The sequence below is a fragment of the Leucopleurus acutus genome (assembly GCF_964270905.1).
Source record: "Leucopleurus acutus genome assembly, chromosome: 2".
Lineage (NCBI taxonomy): Eukaryota > Metazoa > Chordata > Mammalia > Artiodactyla > Delphinidae > Leucopleurus > Leucopleurus acutus.
In genome coordinates this window covers 180385134-180402962 of record NC_139143.1, presented here as the reverse complement: position 1 = coordinate 180402962, position 17829 = coordinate 180385134, and the positions used below count along the sequence as shown (strand labels likewise).

At 56.5% G+C, this 17829-nt stretch overlaps 1 protein-coding gene across 3 annotated transcripts in view; it reads left to right on the top strand.

The window, feature by feature from the left end:
* Positions 1 to 17829, top strand: part of ARHGEF10L (Rho guanine nucleotide exchange factor 10 like) — a 143179-nt gene that overhangs the window by 85716 nt on the left and 39634 nt on the right. For all 3 annotated transcript variants that reach the window (XM_082833713.1, XM_082833714.1, XM_082833712.1), the window contains 5 exons: positions 1534 to 1715; positions 4612 to 4727; positions 5258 to 5385; positions 6730 to 6830; positions 15535 to 15656. In XM_082833713.1, coding sequence (XP_082689839.1) covers positions 1534 to 1715; positions 4612 to 4727; positions 5258 to 5385; positions 6730 to 6830; positions 15535 to 15656 — 649 coding nt within the window. The remainder of the gene's footprint in view (positions 1 to 1533; positions 1716 to 4611; positions 4728 to 5257; positions 5386 to 6729; positions 6831 to 15534; positions 15657 to 17829) is intronic.

Genomic DNA, 17829 nt, shown 5'->3' with positions numbered 1-17829 from the left:
ACTGGGGCTCCCACCCGGCCCGGTCACGCGCATCCACTGCTGGGTACTGCGGGCCTCAGGGATGGTGACCCTTTACCGGATGAAGGCCAGCTGCGACCTTTCCAGCCATGCTCGCGTCCACTCGAGTGGAGGAGAATCTCGGTTCTCAATATTTCGCAGCAGTTTCAAAAACCACGGAAACAGCAGGATGGCAGCAACAACCCAGACCCACGAGGGAAAGCAGCCACCCGTAGATGGGCGTTAACCCCAGCCTGGCTCTCCCACCGCCTGGCGGGAGCACATGTGGGGCGGGGGGCGCCCGAGGAGCCTGATGTAGATTCTGCACCCAGAGTCGGCTGTGCCTTCCTGTGCATGGCCACGGAGCAGGTTTGGGGATTATCCGTGGTTGTGGATCACGTGTCCTGGAAGGCGGGGAGCAAGCAGGGCTCTCTGGGGACTCACACACAGCCTCCACCCACTCATCCTTCGGTCTGTTAATCCATCAGATGTTTATTGAACTCTTTCTTGGTGTCAGTTCACAGGTCTGGACAGGATCCGGCCCTGGTAGGGGTCTTGGGCAAGGAAGCCTCTGTCCCAGATCAGTGCAGCGGTGCTGATGGCTGACTCATTCATTCATTCATTCATTCCCTCCCTCCCTCATTCAAGCACTATTTTTTTTTTTTTTTTTTTTTTGCGGTATGCGGGCCTCTCACTGTTGTGGCCTCTCCCGTTGCGGAGCACAGGCTCCAGACGCGCAGGCTCAGTGGCCATGGCTCACGGGCCCAGCCGCTCCGCGGCATGTGGGATCTTCCCGGACCGGGGCACGAACCCGTGTCCCCTGCATCGGCAGGCGGACTCTCAACCGCTGCGCCACCAGGGAAGCCCAAGCACTATAATTTTTAAGTCCCGTTTATATCCTGGACTCTGTGCAGGTGCCAGGGATCTGACCTACACCCTCTCTGCCCTCCTGTTGCTTGGAGCCTAGCATGGCGTGAAAGTGTGATGAGGGTGTTAGTGGCTCACTTTTAGGGGTTCATCTTGGGTGACTTGGGGTGAGTCACGTGACCTGTCTGAGCATCAGTATCCTCTTCTGGAATAGTACAGGCTTCCTAGCAGGGCCACTGTGGGAATAGGTGATGGAAGACCAGTGCCCACTCCAGGGAGAAGGCCCCCCGTGTGGTCCGCTTTGCCCACACCTGGCCCAGCCCAGTGGCCGACCCCCAGGGGGGTCTCAGCGGCTGCAGTGGTTTTTACGGAAACCACTCTGTAACGATAACGACCCTTCTTGTCTTTTTCCTCAGGCCTGCCAACCACAGGTAGGGGCGCCAAGGCTTGGGGTGGGCGTGTGATTCTGGATATGGGGCTGGGGCCTGGACGCCCTGATGCTTCTGCCCCTTCCTCCGTTCCCCGCTCCGCCTGGCTTGGTTTTGGCCTGAGGGCTTGTGCTTGGGCTGTGAGGTGCCTGGCTGAGCTGACCTGCTGAGGAGCGGCTCTGGCTGGCCCTGGGGCTGGGTGCTGCGGGCTCTCCAGGGCCGTGTCCTCTCTTCCTGGCAGGGGCCAGCTGGAGATCAGCAGCCTGGTGCCCCTGGGGCCCAAGTATGTGGTGAAGTGGAACACAGCGCTGCCCCAGGTGCAGGTGATGGAGGTGGGCCAGGAGGGCAGCTCCTATGACAAGGACAACGTACTCATCCAGCACGCCGGCGCCAAGAAGGCCTCGGCTGCGGGCCAGGCCCAGAGTGAGTACCTGCCCGACACTGCCTAGGGAGCACCTGCCCGGGCTCGGCCCCCAGGCCCGCGGGCACTTGGCCCAGAGACTTTTCCTGCTGTACATAACTGTACACAAACACACACCCACGTCCCTACCTGAGTGTGCAAATGCATGCTGCACGCAGTCACGCCTCACAGCCCCTGCCCACCCCAGTCCTGTACACCCTGGCAAGCGTGCACACACACACATGCACACACGTGCACACGCATGCGCGCACACACAGTGACCTTGGATCAGAAAGGGTGACCTCCAGTGCCTGCCTGGCCATTGCTTGCTTCCATGTGGGACCTCAGTTTGCCCGTCTGTACAGTGAGGGGCCCCGGTGACACTCACCCTGTCCCTGAAACCCTCAGGGCCCAGGCTCGGGGCTGCCTGGCTCTGCCTGGATCCTCTTTCCCCTATGCTATCCCCTCAGACTGTTGGACAACAAGGACAGTGAGAACTCAGGGTGGCAGGCTCCCCCGTGCGCCCTGTCCTCTCCATCTCCGTGGTGCTGTGGCGGGAACTTCCTGGTGCTGCCCTTCCCTCCCCTTTGCCCCTTCCTGTCCTGTCCCGTCCCATCCTCTACCCTCCCCAGGCCGACTTTTCAAAATGCGTATCAGAGCTGTGTGTCACCCTCCACCTGAAATCCGCCGGTGGCTTCCCACTGCTCTCAGGGTGAAGTCCCAGGTTCTCGCCCGGGCCCACACTCCCGTCCTGGGGGCCCACCTGCCGCCCCACCTCCCACGCTCCTTCACTCCCTGGGCTTGGCTGCCCTGACCTCTCCGTTCCTTGGGGGGGTTGAGCCCCCTCCTGCCCCAGGGCGTTCTCCCGGCCTCTGCCCTTCTCCAGAGTGTTCTCCTGCCATCCTGTTTTTGTCTATCTGCCCCTACTCATCTTAGCTCAGGTGACACTTCCTTAGAGAAGCCCTTCCTGATTCCTTTGGACTTGCCAGGCCCCCGTCCAGTGCTCCCAAGGCCCGGGTGTGTTTTCACCTCTGTGGTGATGGTCTGGTTTCCATCTTGTTTTTTCCCTTGGTGTGACTGTAGCCCTCCGGAGCCTGGTATGTGGTGGGTGTTAATAGACATTTGTTGAATGAACGAAGGACGTAACTGCATGGCCAGCAGGAAGGCACTTGGCTGTCACCCCTCCCCACTGGCCAGCTCTGTCCATCCCTGGCCTGGGAGGTGGCTCTGAGGGAGGGACTCACCACACACTCTCGTCCTCGGAAGGCTGCGCCCACTTCAGCTGCTGTGTCCCCCTCCCCAGGCCTGGGAGGCATGGGAGGCTGTCTTGTGTTCCTGGCTCTCTGTTCACAGAAGCCCCCTGGGCGGGGCTCCTGGCCCATCTGCCCCCCTCAGCGGTGCCTTTAGCCCTGGCTCCACTCCACTCTCCCCCCACCCTTCAGGCTCTTGCTCTGGCAGTGCTCCTTCAGCCACTGTGGTATCTGTGGCCACATTTCTCAAAGTAGAGCACTAGGCTGCCAGACCCCCTTGAAAGAGGAAAAAAGAAATCCTTGTTGAACCCCAGTTGGCCTTGAAGGGTTTTTTATTATATTGTTATTCAAATATGTGCAAGTATAAGACTAGGTATAATAAACTCCTTATGCTTATATCCCTTGAACAATCATAAAACCAAAACAGAATCACAAGTGGAATAAAAATGATGCTACAAAATAATAAAACTCAAGGAACAGCATTAATTTAATGTGATGGGTGATGTTGTTTTGTTGGCACCAAACTGCTCTCTACATAGACGTGGTCCTCTTATGGGGCAGGTTCTTTTGAGTTCTCTGCACCTGTACCCCAGAGTGCCTCACGGTGATCTCCATTTCCCACCAGCTCGCGCCGTTTGGGGCACTGCAGAGCCCTTCTTTGCCCTTGGTTTGGTGTGACCTGCGGTGAGAGGGCCTGCGGTGAGAGGTCCGGCTCTTACCGCCCACGCCCACCTTGCTCTGTGTTCATTACCTGGTGACCATCACGTGGTACCAAAGTCCACGGAAGCCCTGATACCATGCAGCAGCCTGTGGCTTTAAAGCCATTGTATCCAGGTGACTGAAGATGTGCATCTGATTTTTAGAGAATCATCTCGATGAAAATCCAAATTACGTGCCTCCGCCCCTCGCTGGGATTCTGTAAGATCTCAGCTTGAGTAACCATGGTGTAGAGGACACAGCCCAAATTCCCTAGCCTGGCATTCAGGGACCTCCCCATCCAGTCCTGCTGGGCCCTCCCGCTCTGTCTCTTGCTGCCCTCCCTCCACATCCCCGACACTGCATTTGTATCATCACCAGAGATCAGGGCACCCTCAGCCCCCATCCCATCTCTGTCCTATCACCCCGATATCTTTCTCCCCAGTACCTCCCACCATCTGCAGTTGTTAATTGACTCCTCCCTGACCCTGGCCAGGTCATAAGCTCCACAAGAACAGGGACCCTGTCTGTCTCATTTGCAGCTGTCTCTCCAACATGTAGACTAGAACCTGCCATATAGTAGGTTCTTAGTACATCTTTGAACAACTTACTGTTCCTGGGCTTCCTTATGCCACAGTGCCTTTGCACCTGCGGTTTTCCTTTTTTGGCAGTGCCCACGGCTCTCCTGGGCCTGTGAAGTCTCCTCGCCTCTCATGGGCACAGTTGGTTCTCAGTCTTCTGGTCTCCTGTGACCCTTTGTATAGACTGAGAGTGGCCCAGATCCTAGGCGCTAGACTTTACCCGTGATTGGATTTGTCCCCACTAGTAGACAAGAGCCTGGTACATTTCCTTCTGTATCTCTAGTGCCACATCTGCAGGGCGACAGCTCTTCTTTTTTGCAGTGAGTACCTGCTTGGGCCCTTGGTGGTGCCTTCCCCACCCCTGAGGCTGAGTAGGGTCTCTCTCTGCCCAGATAAGGTGTACCTCGGGCCGCCGCGCCTCTTCCAGGAGCTGCAGGACCTGCAGAAGGACCTGGCTGTGGTGGAGCAGATCACCCTCCTTGTCAGCACGCTGCACGGCACCTACCAGGTACCCAGCACCGGCCTCGGCAGGAAAGTGTGGGTGGGCTCCTCTCCCGCCCGGTCCCCCGATGTGCCCTGGCCTCTGGGCTCCCACTAGCAGCGGTACTGTCTGAAGCTCCTGTCGCTACCTGGAAGTCTGGTGGGCGGCCTGCGGTTCGGGTTGAAGCTCTGGTTCGAGTTGAGCAGGGCCCGGCTATGGGCACTTTTTTTTTTTTTTTTTTCCGTTCTCTGCTCAGTGTCTGGTCTGTCCTGCAGCTCCTTCCCGAGCCTCGTCCCAGGCTGGAGAGGAAGCTGGCTGGGAGGGTGTGTCCCTCTCAAAGGAGGGGTGCCATGGAGGGGGGACGGTCTGAACCAAGGCCTGGAGCCCGGGGAGTCGGCATCCCCCCACCGCTTGTGGCCGAGTGAGCCGCCCAGGCCGAGCTCCCGCACTGACCCCCGGCTCCTCTCCCCTTGGGGCCCCGACTGCTGTGGGATCTGGGGTAGCTTTCGGGGAGCCAGAGGGCTGTATGGTGACCTCCTTGGCCTCCTTGACCCTAGAACCTGAACATGACCGTGGCTCAAGACTGGTGCCTGGCCCTGCAGAGGCTTATGCGGGTGAAGGAGGAGGAGATCCACTCAGCCAACAAGTGCCGCCTCAGGCTCCTGCTTCCCGGGAAACCTGACAAGTGAGAGGAAGGGGGGCCTTGGAGAGGGGCGTCGGGACCGGCCTGCTTGCCAGCACTGCGGGGGTGGGCGTGGGCGTGCACGCATCATGGGCCGTGCCCGGCAAAGCATTTGACACAGAGCAGGTGCTCGTGGTCAAATGAATGAATGAATGAACGAACGACCTATCTGTACCTGGGGTGAGCCTGTCCTCTGTTAGCCTACTGGGACACCCTGCCAGCGGTTGGTAGACTGTGCAGTCCCCTGGGGCCAGGCCCTGGGTCTGCTCTCACGGATCCAGCCTCCCCGCAAATGCTCCCGCAGGAGCTCGCGCTCAGTCGACCCACAGCTGACGTTTGTGGAATTGATGCAGAGACGGGGAAGGCGATCTGTCTGATCCCCACTCTACAGAGGAGGGAGGCGAGGCTCAGAAGTAGGTGGCAGAGCTGGGTTCTGAGGAGTCTGACTCCGAAGCCTAGGCTGGCGCAGTGAGGGGCTCAGAGCCCAGGTTTTGACCTCTCGGTTGGGCGGGGACAGTGTTACAAGCACAGTGGCTGCAGGGAAGGGGAGACTGGGGCGCTGTGGTCTGAGGCAGGTCCGGGAGCCAGGATGCAAGGCCCAGGACTGGAGTCTGAGGGTCAGCAGCCTGGAACCTTCTGGGTGCCCTCGCACAGTGGCTCACAGTGGCCTGCTGAGCGGCTCTCTCCCCTTCTCTGCGCCCCTGCCTCACCTTCCTGTCCACCTCCCGGGGGCTGGGATGGCTCACAGCGGGGAAATGGGCCCCGGAGAACAATGAAGGGGCTTCCGCTGCTCTAAGGTGAGATGACAGTGTGGTGACAACAGTGACCTCTGGCCACCCCAAGCCTGTACATACTGCCATTCATTCATTTTTTCATTCATTCACGTGTCCTTTCAGGAGACATTTACCAAGAAAGTGCCCTGTGCCAGGTGCTGGGAACAGGCCCGAGTCAGAGGCTCCGGGTCAGGCGTGTGCAGGTGTCTGACGAGGCCTGTGGAGCCCTGACCAGGTCGGGCCCTGGAGGGCCTCTCGAGTCACAGCCTGCAGAGGGCCAGACCCCCCATGGCCTTGCTAGGCACCCACGCTGGGGTGCCTGGGCTGGGCTGGGGGCCACGGCCTGGTCGCTCGGGGGAGTTACCTGCCCCCTCCCCGGGGCTGTGGTGGGTGGAGGGAGTCCTCCCCCAGGGGACTGAGGCTTTGCCAGGCCACTGGCCTCTCTGGCCATGCTTTGGTGCTCTGCACAGACCTCGCTCTATCTCCAGGGCTGGTGGTTGCGGGGAAGAGCTGCGTACCTCCCGGGTGAGCCAGGCCCCGTTCCAGCACTCATGCTCCTGCCCTCTCACTGCAGGTCCGGCCGCCCCATCAGCTTCATGGTGGTCTTCATCACCCCCAACCCCCTGAGCAAGATCTCCTGGGTCAACAGGTTGCACTTGGCCAAGATCGGACTCCGTGAGTAAAGCCCCAGGGGTCAGGAGTGCAGAGAGGGGAGGTCTGGGGAGTGTATATGTGAGTCAGAGGGCGTCGTCCAGTCTTGGGGGGCAGGGAGGCTTCTGAGTGGAGGGAGATGGTACAGCGGAGAAACAACTGGGGCCAGAGGCTCTGCTTCGTGACCTTGGACACGTCACTTCCCCTCTCTGAGCCTCAGTTTCCCCATCTGTAAAATGGTGGGAGTTGACAGAAAGTAAATTAGTAGTTGCCAGGGGCCTGGGAGGAGGAGGGAATGGAGAGTCACCACTAAAGTTTTTTTTTTGGTGAGAGTGATGAAAATGTTCTCAGATTAGATAGTGGTGATGGTTGCCCAAGTCTGCAAATACGCTAGAAACCAGTGAGACGTACTCTTTAAAGGGGTGGGTTTTATGGTAGCTGAATTATATCTCAATAAAACTGTTACATAAAGAATGATGCAGGTTAGACTAAACGATTCTCAAGCAAAGGCCTCTTTATAATTCTTTCCTCCTATGCACCCCCTAATAATAGTACAGATAAATAAGGGGTATTTCTATTTACAGAGTGCCTCCTGTGTGGCAAGCATTTTTCTAAGCATTTTACACACATCTCTTCATTTCACGTTCACAATAACTCTACGAGGGAAGTCTGTTGTGAATCCCTTTGTACAGCTGAGGATTCTGAGGCCCAGAGAGGTGCAGTGGCTTGCCTGAGGTCACACAGCAGGGAGGAGTTCAAAACCTGGGCAGTCGGCTCCCAGAGCCCACTCTCAACCCATGTCCATTCTGCTTCCTCAAGTTAGTGGGCTTCTGTCTGCCAAACCACATTCATTAAATTATAATTACTTTGTGCTTTTTTTGAATTGGCAAAAGGCCTAGTTTCTTGCCGATCAGGATCATTATTTGCTGTGACCTACTAGAATTCCCATTTGCCGATTCCAGTCAATAGCAGTGATTTCTGGGGTTTTGTTTGTTTTTATTTCTGGCGTGATCTTTATCTAGATAAATATGTATTTCCGATAGATTTTAAAACATTTCTGGAAAGGAGTCAGGACCTTCGTCAGTGGCTTTCATCAATTAAAAAGCTATTTATTGGGCTTCCCTGGTGGCGCAGTGGTTGAGAGTCTGCCTGCCGATGCAGGGGACACGGGTTCGTGCCCCGGTCCGGGAAGACCCTACATGCCGCGAAGCGGCTGGGCCCGTGAGCCATGGCCGCTGAGCCTGCGCGTCCGGAGCCTGTGCTCCGCAACGGGAGAGGCCACAACAGTGAGAGGCCCGTGTACCGCAAAAAAACAAAACAAAACAAAAAAACTATTTATTGAATCTCTACAGTAATTTTAGGCACAGGGGAAAAGAACAATGACAAAAACAGAAAGGTCCCTGTTCTCAAGGAACTTACAGTTTATGAGGGGCAGGCAGAGATTTACATGAGGAACAAATCAACAGGGAGGGGTTGGTGCTGTGAGGGGGTAGAGCTGGATGCGTGGCTGACACCGAGCCTGGGGGCCGGGACTGCTGTCAAGGAGGGCCTCTGAGGAGGTGACGTCTGAAGCTGTGCAGAGGTCTGGGTAAAGCGATCCAGGCTTTGGAACAGCAAGTGCAAAGGTCCTGAGGTAGCCAGAGTTGGTGAATGGTGGGGTGTGGGGGGAAACAGGTGGAAGTGGGGAGCAGGTTTTCCAGAAAGCCAGGGTGAGGTGCGTGGAGCTCTTTCTTGACGCGTGGGGCTGTGGGTTGCAGAGCTGAGAGAAGTGGACAACGGTGTGAACTGATTTCTATTTAAGTGGATCGTTCTGGCTGCTACTCGGAGAGAGCCATGTGGAGACTGGGGAGGGAAACGGGGAAGAGGTTGTGGCTTTGGAGGAGCCGGCCTCAGAGCCTTCTGTTCAGCCAGCCCCTTCTTGGATCGGGTGTTGACATCGCACAATCCTCCGCTGGATGTTTCTGGGCGACCAGGAGGCCTGCGGAGGGTGGAGGAAGGGTTTTAGGTAGAGGCTGCCCCGGCCCTGGCAGAGGGCTTCGGAGATTCCAGCCGAGGAAAGGTTAAGGTGGCCTGCCTGCTGGGCCTCGGGCCACCCACTCCGCTCTGTCCCCTTCCTGTGGAGCAGTGCGTCTAGGGCAAGCTCCCGAGCCCTGTTTGTACACCCGCTAAAGGCAGGCGCATGTCCCGTTTGAAGCCCAGACGTTTTGCCGAGTGGGCCTTGGCGCTGGTGGGAGGGGAGCCCATAGATGTGAGCATCTCTGTTCTTGGCGGCCTGTGAAGACGCTCGGCTGCCTTATCTCCACATGGTTTCACTGCAGCAAAAGTTTTAATGGAAAGAGAGTCATTTGAAATCTTATTTGAATGCCTGGGTTCCCCTGGGGCTTGAATAATCTGTTTCTTCTATTTTGCCAGTTTTTTTTATCTTCAGTGCCTGGTGCCGAGGAAAACAATATAAGTCCATTAGAAATAGGCCCGTTAGAAATAGAACCGTTAAAAACATTTATGCACAAAGGATGTTATTCTTTTCATTTTTTTTTTTTTTCTGCGTCTTTCTCTCTCCCTGACTCCAGCGTGCTGAGATCGTAATCCACTAAAGATTGGGAAAGAGAGGGCTGGAGTCGGGGGTGCCTGGCATCCGAGAGGGCGGGGCCAGTTCTGTCCCTTGGGAGGGCAGGGGTCCTGGGGAATCTGGGGACCCAGTTTACATCCCAGTGTGGCCACTGCTGTGCTGTGCGGCCTGAGAAGGGCAGGCTTCCTCAGTAACTTGGCCTAGAGTTCCACGGGCCTTTTCCCTGTTGCATTGTGGGATCTTAGCACTGTATGAAATGGGGCCAGACAGCGTGGATTCAGTTCCCGGTTCTGCCGCTTGCCAGCTCCGAGATCTTGGGCAAACGATTTCACCTCTGCCTGCCTTGGATTCTCCATCAGAAAATGGGGATATTCATAGGGTATCTTGTGAGCATATGGGGAGATGGTGCCTGGAAGGCGCCTGGCAGACCGGAGAAGCTCCTAGGAAAGGGGTGTCTGCATCTCACAGTAGGGAAGTGACTGGCCTGGGGTCACATGACATTTAGTCATGTGCCAGGATGCCCTCCCCCTCTCTCTGCCAATTAGTCTCTGTTCATTAAGGCTCCAGAAAAGAGATGCAGATAGGAGGCTCCAAGGGTGGGGGTGGGGAAAGGGGAGATTGGGGCTTCCAGCTCTCCCTTCCCGTGTCCCCCCCGCAACCCTTACAGCTCTAAGTGCTGCATCCCTGGCCCAGGGACCCCTGCAGCCTCTCCCCCCATGGCCCTCCTGGTTCCCACCCCTGGAGGACCTGGGCTGGGCAGGCCCCAGGCTAATCCCACGCTCCCAGGGACAGGTCCTCGCTGGGCGTGGCCTGGCTGGCTCTCCCCACTGCCTGCGGCTTGGTTAGTTTTCCAGCCTTCATTCCTCACAGTAACACTGACGTGCCACCTTATGACGGATCTGGTTGCGGAGTCCTGAGCGTGGCCCAGGCTGCGTGCCGCCGAACGTGTTCCAACCCTCATCTCTCATCTCCATTAGCCCTCAACCATCCCAGAGCCAGGGACCTGCCCAAGCCCTTGGCCGGAAGTGGTAGGTCTGCTCTCCAGGAGGGGGACCGAGGGTACTGGCCCAGGAGCCCGACTTGGGTTTTACCCCGGCTGGGTGATCACGGCCACTGCCTGGCCTCCCTGGACCCCAGCGTCTCTCTCTGCAGGATAAGATGCGTGCTGAGGTCCCAGCATGTCTGTGGCCATGGCCAGTAGCATCTCCGTGGTGCTGGGAAGCGTGAGAGGGGCCTTGGGTTTAAAAAGGAAGAGAAGGGCAGTCCAAACTGTCTGCTGGGGCAGCAGTGACAGGAAGGGCGTGGTGCTGGGACTCAGGAGGCGTTTGGGAGGCAGGTGGGGCGGGAGAAGCAGGGCAGGGCCAGCGCAGGTGGTGGGCTCAGCCCAGCGGCGGTGGGTGGTCTGACCTCAGGCATGGTAAGCGGCAGCTTTTCAACCGTGAAGACGGTGGTCATAACGGGTACTATTCCTTGAATGCCTGGTGTATACTAGGTACTAAATATAGTCTTTCCAGTGCTCACAACAACTCCAAATGGTTGGAATTATTTCCCCCATTTTCCAGACGAGGCCCCAGGCTAGGAGAGGTTAAGTGTCCAGCTCTGTACCCCGCAGGGCCCTTCTGGCAGAGTCGGCTTCCTGCGGCCGGCGGGTGGTCCTGAGGGCTCAGGGGGTGGGGGGAGCGAGCGGGGACGTGGGCTCCGGCCCTGGAGCTGCTCCCACTGCCCCCTGGAGTACTCTCGAGTTCGGTGGGTGCTGGCAAACAGAGCTGGACGCTAAATAAGCCCCCACTTAACGTCAGTTGGAAATCGCAGCTTTGCCCCTGGTGCCTGTTCTTAACGTCACTTATCCCAAGCGGGCTTTCAATTTCCAGTGGTAACAGCCTTCTCATGTGGTCTCAGCCGCTCTGGTTTTGTGAGGGGAACAATGGCAGTGACAGATGGGGAACAACAACTCCAGTTTCTTTTAACGTTCCCAGTCGCAGGCAGGGAAGGCACCATCTGAAACCAGAAGGTCAGATCATTAAAGGAACGTATAGTGATAAATTGTCAGGACTTGATGGGCTGCGGGTGCGCGGCGGGAGGAGAGGGATGAGCTCGGGGCGACGTGGTGACGGGCGGGCACGGGGGCTTATCTCCACCCGCTGAGCTCCAGGCGAGCAGGTGGGCTTGACTGCTCTCTCGGGCTCCTGCCCCTGGGGAGGCGAGGGTCTGTGTGACTGTAAGCTCCTTGAGAGCAGGGCCAGACTCTCCAATCTCGATCATCTTTGTTCACTGCCCGGAGCCTTGTCCAAGAGGCAGCGCGGTGGCTGTGATGTGAGCTCCTGCCAAGGAGAAGTGGTGTCCCCGAGGGCGGGTGGGCTTGTCTCGGCTGTCACGGCCGGGCCGCGGGCGCTGTGCAAGGTGCCCCAGAGGTTAGTTGCTTGGCTCCTGGACCCTGTCTTTGACCCCCGACCTCCGTTTCCCCAGTGTAGACGGGGATGGGAACTCTGACTTACCCTGGTGGCTGTGGGATGACGTGTGGGACAGAGCTTTGTAAACTGTGAAGTGCGGCGCGCACAGCCGTTCTGTTTCGGTGATGCCCATCCTGTGCTGTCGTTGTACTTTCCTTGATGGCCTCTTCTCCTCGGTGGCGGGAACCAGGTTTCATGCGACTCTGTCTCCAGGGCTCAGTGGGGCAGAGGGCCTGACACCAGGGACGCCTCTGGCCCATTTAGGGAGGGAGCTCCCTGTCCAACGCCTCCACTGCTTGAGGGGGTGGGGCAGGCACCGGAGCCTCTGCGGAGCCAGCTGTTCACAAAATAATTTCTGACATTTGCGGATGTCTTCATCTTCTCAAAGCGCCTCCGCACCTGCCCCCGCATTCCGGCTCCTCTCTGCTGTGACCTACACGCAGACCTAAATGGCATTTTTAAAGCCCCTTTATTGCGGTGTGATCGACATACAAAGAGCTATCCATATTTCAAGAATACAACTTGATGGCTTTGGAGGTAAGCATACCCCTGTGAACTCCATCGCCACAGTCTATGCCATAAACAAACCCACCCTCTGAAAAGCTCCCTCCTGCCCTCTTCCTTATTATTGTTATTTTTTGTGTCTGTGATAAGCCCGCTTAACATAAGATCTATCCTCTTAGCCAATCTTTAAGCACGTCATACAGAATTGTTAGCTATAGGCTGTACAGATAATCTCTAGGATTCACTCACCTTGTAAAAGCAAAGCTTCGTACCCTTGGATTGGTTCCTCCTGTTTCCCCCCCCAGTTGACCATATTTCTGCAGTGTTGCTCTGCGCTGGCCGGGGGTTGGGGGTGGTGACTGCTCTTGGTGGCCATCATTTCGATTTGACAAATCTGGAAAATGAGGCTCCAGGAAGAGACTGTGTTCATGCCACACAAGGGTGTTGATGGTCTGCTGTGTCCAGCACCATGTGAGGGGTTTGGAGGGTACAGAAGGAGATGGTGTGGAAGGTTTCAGCCGTCATGGAACATGGGCGTTGTAGGGGAGCCTCTGGGCACACAAGCACGATGAAACACTCACATGTGCACACGCACGCACATATACATGTGCACTCGCGCACGCGCGGGCGCACACACACACACGGAGGAAAAAAGAGACAAGCCAGTAAAAGAGCTGGAAATTGTGGTCAGGGCCATTACACACACCAATAGGGACTGAGACAGAAAGTGATGGAGGTGGGGGATGGGATGATGGTCAGTTAAGGCCTTTCTGAGAAGGTGGAGGCGTAACCTAAGCCTCTCAGAGGAGCAGAGCCAGCCCTGGAGAGAGCTGAGTGCAGCCTTCCAGGCAGAGGGAGCTTTCCGGGCTCATCCCGTTTAAGTTGCTGAGGAAAGCGTAGCATGGTGGAGCCTGCAGCCGAGGGATGAGGCTGAGAAGGAAGGAGGGTCCTTGCAGCTCTTGTGGAAGAGTTTGGATTTTATTCCAACTGGTCGGGGACTCAGTAGGCATTTTTAAGCAGCTGAACAACGAGGTCCAGGGGAAGTTTAGCAGGATGGCTCTGGCTGCTGTGGGGAGGACCAACTGTAGGGGGCAGTAGTGAGCACAGACAGACTGGTCAGGAGGTCCCCATGTGGCGGCGGGGCACCCTTGGGCTGAGCTGACCCTCCCTCCTTGTGGCTGAGTAGATGTGTGTGGTGGTGGGGGGAAGGCTGCTGTTGGACCCTTTGATTGGTGACCTCTCCTCCCATCTCCAAAGCTCTAGGCACCCCTCATCTTGATGTCATTGCGTTAAGTGGCCCCTCTCACCTGGGGTGCCCTGTCCAGTGCCTCTGGCTCTTCGGGGCAGAGTACCTCCTCATTGTCTAGTGTCACCATGTCCAGGGTCATTCATGCCCGGGGGTGTCACTGGGGGTCTGATTGCTGGAAGATTGCCTGGTTTAGTGCAAAGAACTCAGCCTGTCAGTCAGACAGACCTAGGTCCGCATGTGGGTTTTGCCATCTAGCCGTGCACGTGACTTACTTACTTACTTGTCAGTCTCATCATCTGTAAGGTGAAAATTGTTATTCTGACTGTGCTTGGTTGTTGTGAAAACCAGCCAGGGAGCATATGTAAAGCACTCAGAGTGTGCCTGACGCCTGGACACATACTGGGCGTGTCTGAGCTGCGCCCTGCCCCTGCCGTCATGGGATCCCTGGAGGGCAGGCATCAGACGGAGTATAAAGAATATGGGCTTCTTAGCGGGGAGAGTTCCTCAGGAGAGATGGTGGTTTACTCACTTGCTCACTCGTTCATTCTTTCAACCCATGTTCGGTGAGCACTTACTATGTGTGGGCGGCGTGCTGGGTGCCAGAGAGATAGTGGCGGACAAGACAACGCAGATCCCTACTGCTTTGAACTTACATTCTACAGACGTATAGAGACAGACCGTAAGCAAGGAAACAGAAAACATGATTTTTGATTGTGAAAGCTGTATGGGAAATAAGACAGGGTGTTTAGTGTGGTTTCTGAGAGAAGGGGGCCATTGTAGCCAGGGTGGTCAGGGAGGACTTCTTGGAGGTGGTGGCGTGTGAGGGAGCCTAGACCCATGTGAAGGAGACTCCACAGAGAATGTGGCTGAGCAGATGCTCTTGAGTGCAGCAGTCTCCAGGCGAGGGTCCAGGGTCCAGGCTTGGCTTGGGCCTGAGCAGCATGTGCACTTCCTTTTTTTTTTTTTTTTTTAATTTATAAATTTATTTATTTTTGGCTGCATTGGGTCTGTTGCTGTGCGCAGGCTTTCTCTAGCTGCGGCGAGTGGGGGCTACTCTTCGTTGCGGTGCGCGGGCTTCTCGTTGCGGTGGCTTCGCTTGTTGCGGAACATGGGCTCTAGGCGTGCGGGTTTCAGTAGTTGTGGCTCGTGGGCTCTGGAGCACAGGCTCAGTAGTTGTGGTGCATGGGCTTAGTAGCTCCACGGCATGTGGGGCCTTCTCGGATCAGGGCTCCAACCCGTGTCCCCTGCACTGGCAGGCGGATTCTTAACCACTGCGCCACCAGGAAAGCCCAGCATGTGCACTTCTAACGGGCTGCCAGGGGCTTCAATGCCAGCTCGACTGGGGGACCTGGAGGCAGGTGACCTCCTAGGTTTCAGGGTAGGTCTTAAAGGGAGCAGGAGAGGGAGTCTTCCTCTTGACCATCGTCATCACAGGTATAAAAGTGTCATGGCTGCGCTGTCACAATCCAAAAACTTCTTGTCCGCCTGCTTGTTTTTGGCCGCCTCCCACCTCTAGAAGATAAGGTCAAGGTAGCAGGGGCCTGGACTGTGCCCAGTGTCTTAATGCCTTTTGAAACCCTGTCACGTGCTATTTCACTGGATCCCCGCAGCAGCTGCAGGACGAAGGCATTTCCATCGTCCCTATTTCATAGGTGAAGAAATCGGGGCTCAGAGAGTTGGGCAGATTTGCACAAGGTTGCTCAGTGAGAAGGTGGGCAAGCTGGGACTGAAGCCTTAGGTTTCCCGACTCCCAGCCTGGGACCCATGGCTGTGACCGTAGAGTGAGGCTGGATTTCATCTCACTGGGCAGGCGTGGGGCTGGGGGAGCGGCTGGCTGGGTCCGTGGGGCATGCGGGCCAGGCCTCTGGGGCCCGCGGTGGCTTCCTGGGCTTTCAGGAAGTCCTCTTGGTCCTCGCTCTCTGACCAGCTCGTCCCACCTCCTTCCTCTTGCCGCAGGGGAGGAGAACCAGCCGGGCTGGCTGTGTCCGGACGAGGACAAGAAGAGCAAAGCTCCATTCTGGTGCCCAATCCTGGCCTGCTGCATCCCCGCCTTCTCTTCCCGGGGCCTCAGCCTGCAGGTGAGTGGCACGCATCTTGCTGAGCTCACCACGAAGGTGGCTCCTGGGACAACCAGGGTCTCCATGGCTGCCCACAGCAGGGGAGGCCCGGCTTCCCGTTTCAGCTTCTAGACTTCTTGCTGACGGAGTTGATCGGGCCTTTTTGTTGTTCTCAGAGTCAGCTTTCCCCCCCAAAAAAGGGGGCAGATGCCCTCTGTGGGTCATTGAACAGAAAATTCCATCATTTTGAGCTAACAAATAGCAATGATCTCATCGGTTGATGGCGTGACTCCAGCTCAGAAGATAGACTGTAATAGGCCCACCTGGCCGCGCCAGGCTTTGTGGGTTTCACCCTTTATGATGCTGCCGTGGGGCAGCCAGCTTTGGCTCCACAGCCATCATGCCTCTTGGTGCTTTGCTGTCACTGTCTTGTTTTAATATTTATAAGAACCCCATGAATAGATGTTTCTAGGTCTGTTTCACAGGTAAGGAAGCTAAGGCTCAGACAGGTGACGTGATTTTTCTAAAGAAAACAACACCACCGGTAAGGATGAGTGAGTTGTAGGAATTGGAACCTTGCTGACTCCAGCGCCCCAGGTTGTAACCACAAGGATGTTCACTTCCAATGGCATCTGTCCCCGATGTCCTGGCTGAGCTCACCCCTCCACCTGGAGTCGTTACTGCCCATTCCCCTCCCAAGGAGATGAGGTCATCTGAGCTCCAGGGAGGGGACCTAGGCCCAGGTGAATCCCCAAGAGACAAACCGGGCTGTAGATAGGGGCTCTAAACAGCTAAAATACCCGTGAGATGCCAATTCATTCATTCATCCGTTCTGCATATAATTTTTGAGGACCTGCTGTGTGCCAGGCTCTGTGCCAGACACTGGGAATATGGTGGTGACCAAAACATACAAGGTTCCTGCCTACATGTAACTTTCAATCTAGAGGAGAGACAGGTAATACCCCCCCCGCCCCGGCAAACAAAAGCAAATAAAAAAGAGTGCTGTGTGTTAAAAGAAAATAAATCCGATATAATAGATACAGAGATGGAGCCACGGAGTTAGGGGGTCAGAGAGGGCCTCTCAGAGGAGGTGGCGTTAAAGTGAGCCCCGGGGCTTCCCTGGTGGCGCAGTGGTTGAGAGTCCGCCTGCCGATGCAGGGGACGCGGGTTCGTGCCCCGGTCTGGGAAGATCCCACATGCCGCGGAGCGGCTGGGCCCGTGAGCCATGGCCGCTGAGCCTGCGCGTCCGGAGCCTGTGCTCCGCAATGGGAGAGGCCACAATGGTGAGAGGCCCGCGTACCGCAAAAAAAAAAAAAAAAAAGTGAGCCCGGAATGGCGAGGAGGATCCAACCCCTTGAGGCCCCAGGGAGAGAATATTTCAAATATTGACAAGACAAGACAGACTGACACAGAAGCCCATGATAGGGGTAGTTGGGGCAGTTGGCATGGCTGTAGCTCAGTGAGCTGGGAGGGGAGGCCCAATGATGGGTGAGCTGGGCCACACCGGACTCACAGGCTGGGTCAGGTTTGGATTTCATTCTTGGCAACGGAAAGCCAAGCATGGCTCCAAGCAGGGGACTGGCACGATCTGGTTTATATTTTGGAAGGATCATCTGATCCTTCTGGCTTTTGTGTGGGAGTGAACCGTGGACACGGAGGGAGCAGGGCTGGAGACCAAGAGCCCGGAGCAGAGCTTGGCGCTGGGGTCCTGCTGAGATGGGGTGGGACTTGGTGCAGGTGGAGGCCGGGGAGGAGGCCAGGCTGGAGGCTGGGGAGGACTAGCGCGAGACGAGTGAGGCACTCATGGTCGAAATAAGTGATATTTTCACACAATACTTAAAAAAAATCAGACCAGCAAACTGTGGCCTTGGTTTGCCGGCTTTTTTTGGTAAATAAAGAGCCAGCATTAGGGTGAGGCAGGGTCAGGTCCTGTCTTTATTTAAACTCTTAGTAATTGTTCACTATGGATTTTTTTTTTTTTGCTTTTTTTTTTTTTTTTTTTTGCGGTACGCAGGCCTCTCACTGTTGTGGCCTCTCCCGTTGAGGAGCACAGGCTCCGGACGCGCCGGCTCAGCGGCCATGGCTCACGGGCCCAGCCGCTCTGTGGCATGTGGGATCCCCCTGGACCGGGGCACGAACCCTTGTCCCCTGCATTGGCAGGTGGACTCTCAACCACTGCGCCACCAGGGAAGCC